Raw genomic sequence first — 9,399 nt, 5'->3', positions numbered from 1 at the left:
GTATACGGTTTCCCCCCCCCCCTTACAGCGTGATACTTTTACTTTACAGCATCGAGTGTTTAAAAAAAACAAAAAAAACAAAGAAGGTGAAATTTGTGTCAAGACGAACACAACCTGCTCTGCACTTCAGTAACGTTTGGTGACGTCCGTCCTGTGTTGAAGTGCTTGTTCATCTCCTGGTCCGACGTTCATCTGTTTCCTCCTCTTCTCTGTATTGCAGTTGTGACTCAGAAAACCGTTACCTTGGCAACCCACTGAGGGGAACTTGTTACTGTGAGTATCCTCTTCCAGCATCTGTCCCCCCAACAGGAGATAACACCTTGCGCACGCACAGACACACATTTAACACGCACACACACACACACACACACACACACACACCCTTAATACAAACACACATTCAGTCACTCACACACACACATGCACACAGACACACGCACACACGCTGAACACATATATGATCACATACGTATATATATAAACTCTTGTCTTATGTACAGTACAAGTCTAAAGTTTGGACACAAATTTGCCAAGAGTGTGCAAAGCTGTCATCAAAGCAAAAGGTGGCTACTTTGAAGAATCTAAAATAGAAAACATATTCTGGTTTGTTTAACACTTTTTTGGTTTGCTACATAATTCCATATGTGTTCCTTCATAGTTTTGATGTCTTCAATATTCATCTACAATGTAGAAAATAATTTAAAAAAAATAAAGAAAAACCATTGAATGAGAAAGGTGTGTCCAAACTTTTGACTGGTACTGTCAACAAGCAGATCCACTTTACAAGTTCATGAGACCAGCACTCAGGCTCTATCAGAGTGTGTTAAGTTTGACAACAAGTGTTAAATGGTCCTTTCATCGATAGAGATATTTGCAGTATGACGGTACTTTTTTTATTTTTTTGTCAACAAACTACGGAGCCTCATCATCCTCTCTCTCTGGTCTGCATGGTGTCTGGGCGTCGAAGAGACCACCGCTCCGAGCGGTCCGTGTTCGTTGCGTGACGGCTGGCAGGGTGTGAGAAAACAGTGTGTATGTGAACCAGGCAGAAGGGCGTCAAAGGGTGCCAGTAGCAGAGAGGGCATCAGGTGGCACGGGGGGGTAGGGGGGCAGTCGTGCCATGTGGCGTCACGAGCAGAAGCCATTTTGAAGTAACGCTCATCGCCGGGGACGATCGAACCCTTTTAATACTGAACTTATCGCCAACCGCTTGAAGACGTCTACTACTATTCACCCTAGAAGGACCATCGGAAATAAACTCCCAATCCTATCCTACAGTCTGCAATCCGGCCGCATCAATCAATCCAATCTAGTTTGGTTCCCCCCCCCAGCCTCTCTCTCCTAGCAGTCTGCGTCACACCCCGAGAAAATGGCCCAATTAGATTGATTAGTCAAATACATTCTCCTACAGTTCCCTGCATGCATTTCCTGCCCCCCCCCCCCCCCCCCCCGCGCGCGCGCGGCAGGGTGACTTGTGAAAACGTCAAGCACCTCAGAAGAAGTGAATGAGTGGTTGAGCTAATGAATGACATGGACAGTGAGAACTCCCACTCACTCAGTCAGTCACTCTCTGTCAGTCAGCCAGCCAGTCAGCCAGTGAGTGAGTCAGTCAGTGAGTTTCCTTCTTCAGGAAAAAAGTTTGAGAACTGTAATAAAGACGGTATTACGTGCACTAGAAATGATATTGAACAGGATGTCTTAGCTGGTGGCAGTTTGTGTGTGTGCGTATGTGTGTGTGTTTGCGCATTTAACGGTGTCCTTCACTATACTGCAGTGCGTAATTATTCATTATGGACCCCCCCCCCCGCCCCGCCCCGCCCCTGCTCCAGTCTAGACAATAGGTCCCAGCGAACGCAGTGTGCTTTTGCACACCGATACGTCGTCCAGCACCTCACACACATCTCAATGAGGCCAACAGCAGCCACGAAGACCACGTTTGAGCTCCCCTGATTGCACGCCAACACCCTGCTTTGATTTGAATCAGTGCGGACTGATTACTCATGTTTCAAAAGCAATTGAGCCAAGTATGATAATTGTATTACATGTTGAGCTCATAGAACTAGCTCAATCACTGTAATTTGTTGACTGAAGGTTTCCTGAAGTTTCATTTATGTAAGCCAGAAAAGTACTCACCTCACACATTTTTCATAGACCATAGATTATATACATTTTGTCTATAAGTACTATTTCGAAACATTTTGAACATACATTAATGTACCACCTGGAATTATGTAGTAAACAAAAAAGTTTTAAACAAACCAGAATATGTTTTCTATTTTAGATTCTTCAAAGTAGCCACCTTTTGCTTTGATGACAGCTTTGCACACTCTTGGCAAGTTTGTGTCCAAACTTTTGACTGGTACCGAATGTCGCAGTTTAGCTTCAGCTAAAACTCTGAATAAGGTCTACTGACCGAAGCGTTGGTTTATATGATCCCGTAAATGATTGTGGAGTTTGTAAGAATACCATTGTGCAGCTAGCACTATCAAAAAAAGTGCAGCCAGACAAACCTTCATTTAAAAAAAAAAAAAAAAAAAAGAAAAGTGCTGCATTGCTGCTTAGAATTTGAACCAATGCCGCATTGTTGTGTTTGGCACAGCTTTAGAACTGCGCCTGAACTTTAACCTTAGATGGTGAATGCACAGTCAAACCGCATTCCAGATGAACACGAAAGGCACAAGGTGATTCGATACAGAATTACACAGCCACAACAAATGTGTGTTGATTACAGGTGTTGATTTGAATCAATTGGTTCCCTGAGTCTTCTTTTCTCTTTTGTTCTATGTTACAGATAACCTGCTGATAGACTACCAGTTCACCTTCAGCCTTCTGCAGGAGGATGACCACCACTACACCGCCATCAACTTCATGGCCACTCCTGAACAGGTAAGGAGCACGAGTAGGAGTTGCCTCTAACTGATCTAAGGTCAGTTTTGTGTCAGTTTTTGTGTACAGCCCCAGCCCCAAATCTGAAAACCGACATACACGTTCTTCCTTTTTTTATTTCTAGACCAACAAGAATTTGGACATGTCTATCAATGCCTCTAACAACTTCAACCTCAACATCACCTGGTCTGTGGGCTCAACAGGTAATGTGCTTATGTACCGTCCTCCTAATTAAAATTGTCATCATTGGTGTGTGTTTGTGTCTGCATGTTTGTGTGCGTGTGTGTGTGTGTGTGTGTGTGTGTCTGTGTCTGCATGTTTGTGTTTCCCCAGAGGAAAGACACCCAAGGACACTGCAGCCACGTCCCGTCTCATTATTTATCTCCTGAGCTCCCCTCTTGTCTGCCACTTTCTGCCTTTCCACGACATTGACATTTTCCCACCACTTAAACGGCTTCACCTCCCTTGTGCCCTCCCCCACCACTCCCTCGACCTTTTCTGAACGGGCTGCATTAATATCTGGAGCCGTGTCCCCTTCTCTTTAAAGATACTCTTTCCCTTGAGAATGGGGCCCCCTCACAATCGACAGGACCACAGCTCTGAATTCTAGGGCTGAAGCGTCTTCTGAAAAAAAAAACCCCACGATTTCAATTAAGATAAATGTGCGCACGTAGCCATGCTCGAGCTGTCATTTTCAAGTCTTTTGTTTCAGAGCTGTGGTTGGGAATGGCGATGTTTGAGAGCCAGTGAGTGGATGGAGGGACGTTTTGATAGATGGGGGACAATGTGCCCTCTTTGTCAATGGGCTTTTGAAGTGTCTCAAGTAGATTTTTTTCCATTGGGGTTTTTGAGTGCTATATTTTGTGCAGTGCTGTATCTGAAATAGGTATTTCAGGAGGCTTGATAACATCTAAATACGTTGTCCATGTATACAATTCATACCCCTTCCGGTAACTACAGTTTCATAAGATGATGTATTGTATTATCATTTGTACTGATGGTCACATACTATATGTATGTAATGTAGGATGACATCAAGTAAATCATAGCATATTGATATCTGGGGAAAATAAAAACTGGTTGACTCTGGTTGGATAAGTAACATAGAGAGAAGGCTTTCTGAGCCATTATTTCTGGGACCTTTGGCTTTCCTATCTTTCTAAACCTCTGTCCATTTGTCTTTCTTGTCAGTTAACATACAAATCAGTTTGGGAAAAAGTGGTATGGAGGTTAAAGCTAGCAAAAACCTTAGTACTTAGAGCTCACCACTCTAAACTTTTAAAAGCCTACACCAGTCATGGTGTTTCTCGGAAACCACTCAAAGAACAGAAGCACAGAGTGGTGACGTTCATCTATGGAGAGATGACTGCCAATATTGTTGTAAATATATAGTACAACTCACAAATGTGTCCCATGATCCATAAACAAAAAAACACAAAGCACAAATATAATTTACTATCCACACACAAACAATTGTAACCATTATTCGAATACATGCAAAATCATTTGTTAATATGGCTAAAGATTTGTGTCTTGATGCTCTTACTTTTGCAAAGCAATCTCGCAATGTGTGAATAAAAAATGAAAGCAGTGATAAACATCACAAAGCATTGCTCTGTGTAGATATCCAATAATTTCAAGATCACACTTTAGCATTTGAACTGTTGAATCTGCATTTGCGGATCAAATTATATATGTGGATTTGTTTTAATTTGTTTACAGAATTTTGGCACTAACATTCCGTGTGTTTGTAGAGAAATGAGCCAGAAATGCAATGGATTATCTTAGTCGACTATTTCCATTTAACTAGAACATGTGGGCAGAAGCTGTAGGCTGGAAAGGCTTCTGCAAAACATCATTTTGCGTTGACTTGGCTTATACCATAGATTTTTACTATGGTTTATGCTCAGAGGGCGACTGTCGTTTGACACAACAAGTCGCAAAGACGTCATGAATATTCTATTGTTGCCCAACATATATTTTGGTCGTAGTTTGTGAAAAGTATAAATGCAGAACGACAGCAATGCAACAGGTAGATCCTTGAGACGACCCTACATGCCTAACCATTTACCTAGCCATGCAACACTGTGTATTGACAATATCCCAGACATTAATTAAGCTGATGAGGCTGTTTTTACCTGCTGTATTCCAACCTTAAACATCCCTGTTTATCTACAAAAATCCAGCTGGCATTTTAACAAATATGTTATATGCTTGTTAAAAAAAAAAAAGAAGCTTGTTTGTCCTTCGAAATTGTAAGCTCCCATTGCTGGCGAAGTGGCTAGATTGTCAGTTGAAATGATGATCATTGACAAATGTTTGACTTTGCAAAGCTTTTCAGTATAGTAGGGTTAAAATAGTAAATAAAATAAAATAGTAGGGTTAAACATTTGTGAGTTGTACTCCTATTTATTTACAATAATATTGGCAGTAATCAATCTCCATGTTAGTCATTCACGTAGCTAATAGGGAAAGTAACAGCAGCTATAGTTAGGTACAATTCTCAATTGAATGCGCTGAAAGGTTTTTTGACTCAGTTGGAAAAAAAGCGGGTGAAGGGGTTTCAGAGGGTTATATTTGACTAACTTTACACAGGCTAGTCACGTCACACTTTGGACCTCTATAGCTGTATCAAAGCTGTATGGCATACTGTACGTCACAGCATGCAGGAAATCTTTTTACGAGGAGCAAAGAAAATAGAATGTATCGCCCAGAAATACACAAACTTTGACCTAACTGGCAATTTTCGGACTTGAATCATTGTGCAATGACTTTGTGGAGCACTAGGATGTCATATATCAGCTACACAATGTCTAAATGACTAATGTGAGCCTTCAAATGCCAAGCTGTTCAGTCTGAACCCTGGTTTCCCCCCTGCAGCTGGAACCATCTCCGGAGAGGAGGTCCCCATCGTTTCCAAGACCAATATCAAGGAGTACCGGGACAGTTTCTCCTGTGAGAAGTTTACCTTCAGAAGCAACCCCAATATCACCTTCTATGTCTACGTCAGCAACTTCTCATGGCCAATCAAGATTCAGGTAGGGGCCTACCTCACATCTTGTTTTACTGTGATCAAACCTTTATTGATTTTAACATGGAAAACACACAACTATAGACAGTAGTGGTACAATCAGGTTAAGGAACCCTATTCCATCTGCTATGTTCCTACTTATTGGATAAGCCTCTGGTTTCCAAATCTCTCTCTGTAAAAGGTGAATGATGAAAACTACGACAAGATGGATTTTAAAGAGAGAGAAATAGACATTTTAAAGGTCCAGTATATAACATGGTTTGTAAAAAGCAAATCAAATGGAGTGTCCTACCTGCATCTAAACATGTTGTTACTGCCAGGGGTGTTTCGATTTTCGCCTTTCTGTCTCTGGTGGCTGCGTCTTCGAAACGTGCGTGCAGGCAGAAACACTACATAATGTCCAACACTGCAAGTCCATTTCAGGGGGTTTATATTATCATTAGGGAGGATGTTGTTGTTTGGAAATTCAAACTGAATTTTGGGACGGTGGCTCGAGGTGGCAGATTCCCAACAAACGTACACCCTTCTCCTTTAAGATAGAGCAGGAGGAGATGCCATACCTGAACTATAGAAATACAGTGCATGTTTAGTATGGAGGCCTGCAGTGGAAGGGGCACACTGAGATTTATAACAATTAAAGGTTTAATGACCGATGGTGAACGTGCATAGGTGCACAGCTGGTTTTCAGCCTGCGAGAGCAAAGCGTCATTGAACATTGCCCACTCCTCCCTTCAAATAGAAGCCCTGCTTCTTTAAGACGCTTGACGAGTGAGCATATATCACCATGAAAAACGCCTAATGATCCTCAGAATCGCAGCCTAGCTATCAATTATTTAGATTTGCGCTAAAACAACGATGAAACATTTCCACAAAATATTCATGGTTTAGTCTTATGATCCATAAAATTGAAGCGGGACCTAAGTGGTGATGTATTTCCACTGCCAGACGCCCTAGATGACGGCCATAAAACGACAGTTTGAAAGTGATGTGCGATGACTGATAGGATCGTGAGGAAAACATTGAAGTTGGGGCGGAAAATCGTAGGACATTACTCTTCTTTGAAATGTAGAGGCCTTCAGAATCCAAGAGCTGTTTGAGATATGGTATCGACAGACACACACACAAATAGTTTCTCTCCTCAGCTCACACAGACTTGTTGTCTGATATTCGATCAGATGCAGTCCATTAAACACAACTTTGTTTCAGATGCCGATACCCAAATGAAAGTATTTCAACAAATATATGTAAATCCAAACTATGAAATGTATGAAGATGCATAAGTAGTCAATTTCAGTGACAAAAGATTACAGGAAATGCACAGATACTGTGTGGTTTATAAATGTATATACAATATTATACAATATATGGGTCTTATTAGAAGTCATGTAATAGAAGATATTTTTTTGCAATTTCCTTGGTGATTTCTGCTGTTGTTTCCTCCATAAGTCAATCACCTACCTAGACGATACTGTAGATACAGCATATCTAGTTACTTTACTTTGTATCGCCAAAAAAAGCACAGAGAATGTAAATGCAAGATTTTGTGAGCCGAGCCTCTGTCACTTTTCTCCTCCGGGTGCTTTTACTCACCCTGTAATAATGCATGAGCAAAGGTCCTGTGAATGTTTCAAGGGCTGAATTAACCAAAGCCCTAGAACTCAAGAGTTATTGTAGCGTTATGCCCCCACCCCCCCCCCTCCCACACTCACCCCCACGCCCCCCACCCCCTTGCGCGCCCCGGGGACTGAGTGACCGCTATAAAATTGCTCCAACCCCTGACTCCTGCTCCTGCTCCTCCTTCTCCCCTCCCCTCCCCTCTGGGATGAGTGTCCCGCCTCCAGCCTGGTGACATCAGCAGGAGGCGGAAGGAGGGAGCCTTTGGCCACCGGCGGGTGTGCGGGGCGTGCAGGGCGTGCGTGGTGGTGGCGGTGGCCGTTCAGGCCCCGACGTGGAGCAGACGCAGATCAGGGCTGACGCGGTGACCTCACACCTCCGTGTCTTGCTGGACGTAGACCACATCACACTCCAGTGGACAGGATACTGACCCCCAGGGGGGGGGATGTATAATGTTGAAATCATGACACACTAAACAAATGTAACACTCGTCCGTTTCACAGACCCACATTAAAGCCTATGGACAAATATCTATTTTAATCAAGGATCGGATCATTTGGTTTCATTCAACTACTTCTGGGCTTTGGCCAAGCTTTATCGAAAAAAAAGGTTGCAGACACAGAAAGTCCAGGGTGGAACAACATTCATTAAATTAAATTGTCTCGCCGTTAATTGACTAAACTCGAATTAGGCCCACTTTAATTGATTTAATCAGGGTGCTTAAAAACTGACCACAGATTTCATCTCGAACCTATCAACTCCTAACCTGTGGAATAGCTTACAGTTGTTGCAGTGGTACCTGAACTCCTTGTCCTGCGCTCTTTATACATACTCTATTAGGCACAAGTATCAAACACACAGTCTGGGGGCCATTTGAGGGCCCCGACCTAATTTACTGTTGCCCCCGCTTATGCTCCAAACATACAGTACATAATGTGGTGGAATTTCATGTTAAAAAATACCTTCAAATAAAAATGCCAAAGACTAGAGCTGATGGTGTATCCAGAGACTTTTATTCACAATTAATAAAAGTCGTTCACATTTGCAAAGGCGACCACGTTGTTCTTTCAGTCAACCGCTTTATAGTTTCAAATAGGTTACCTCCCTCCTATGCAAATCATTCATACTTCCCAGCTGCATCCACCAATAACATTCGATTCCTACATCTCGTCACGGCCCGGTTTCCCCTCCTATTTGTAAAGACAGTTCTCGTGTTACTTCATATTGGTGATGAGCTCATTAGGTTTAGTCCTGTGATTCTGGCGCCTGGCACGGTTGACCTTATCTTCACCTACCAGTGCATTGTTTATTAGGGTTTTCCTCTCTCCCTTATCCTGGGTTTCTCACGGAAAAAATGTATCTTGTTTCCATCTTCTGCTCTCAGCTTGTTTGTCCTGTCCATTTGGATTGTTCACAACTGGTTAGATTTCTACCTGCTTCCCTTTTCTGTTGACCATATTTCTTTCCCATGCCCTGGTCATCTGTTTTCTCTACATTTTGCTCCCTCCTGTATCCTTAAAAACATCTCCACTACTCTCCCCTCACAAATCAATCACAAGACCATCCTGGTCTTAATTCTCTCTCTACCTTTCCTTTGTGGAATTAGGAATCTTTATTTTCTATAAAAATGTACCATAATAACACCAACATGTTAGGGTACATTAAACATAGAGTATCATAAACATTGAGTTTATTTATGTTTTGTGTTCCTGTTAATTATTTATATGGACCTACGACTGTCCTAGTGTCAAAAATGACTTTGACCCTCCTGCTATCTGTGCTCTTAGCTTTAAAATGGCCAAATGCATTATTACTGTTGAACCACAACAGTGTTCCACAATGGGTGTCACAGGTTAATGTGTTCATTG

The 9,399-nt window shown here is 42.3% G+C and overlaps 1 protein-coding gene across 1 annotated transcript in view; it reads left to right on the top strand.

Moving 5' to 3' along the window:
- Positions 1 to 9,399, top strand: part of atrnl1b (attractin-like 1b) — an 87,074-nt gene that overhangs the window by 35,715 nt on the left and 41,960 nt on the right. The window contains exons 21-24 of the mRNA XM_083687372.1: positions 221 to 273; positions 2,792 to 2,886; positions 3,011 to 3,089; positions 5,767 to 5,924. Coding sequence (XP_083543498.1) covers positions 221 to 273; positions 2,792 to 2,886; positions 3,011 to 3,089; positions 5,767 to 5,924 — 385 coding nt within the window. The remainder of the gene's footprint in view (positions 1 to 220; positions 274 to 2,791; positions 2,887 to 3,010; positions 3,090 to 5,766; positions 5,925 to 9,399) is intronic.

Source organism: Argentina silus, assembly GCF_951799395.1.
Source record: "Argentina silus genome assembly, chromosome: 16".
Lineage (NCBI taxonomy): Eukaryota > Metazoa > Chordata > Actinopteri > Argentiniformes > Argentinidae > Argentina > Argentina silus.
This window is presented reverse-complemented; position numbering and strand designations above follow the sequence as displayed.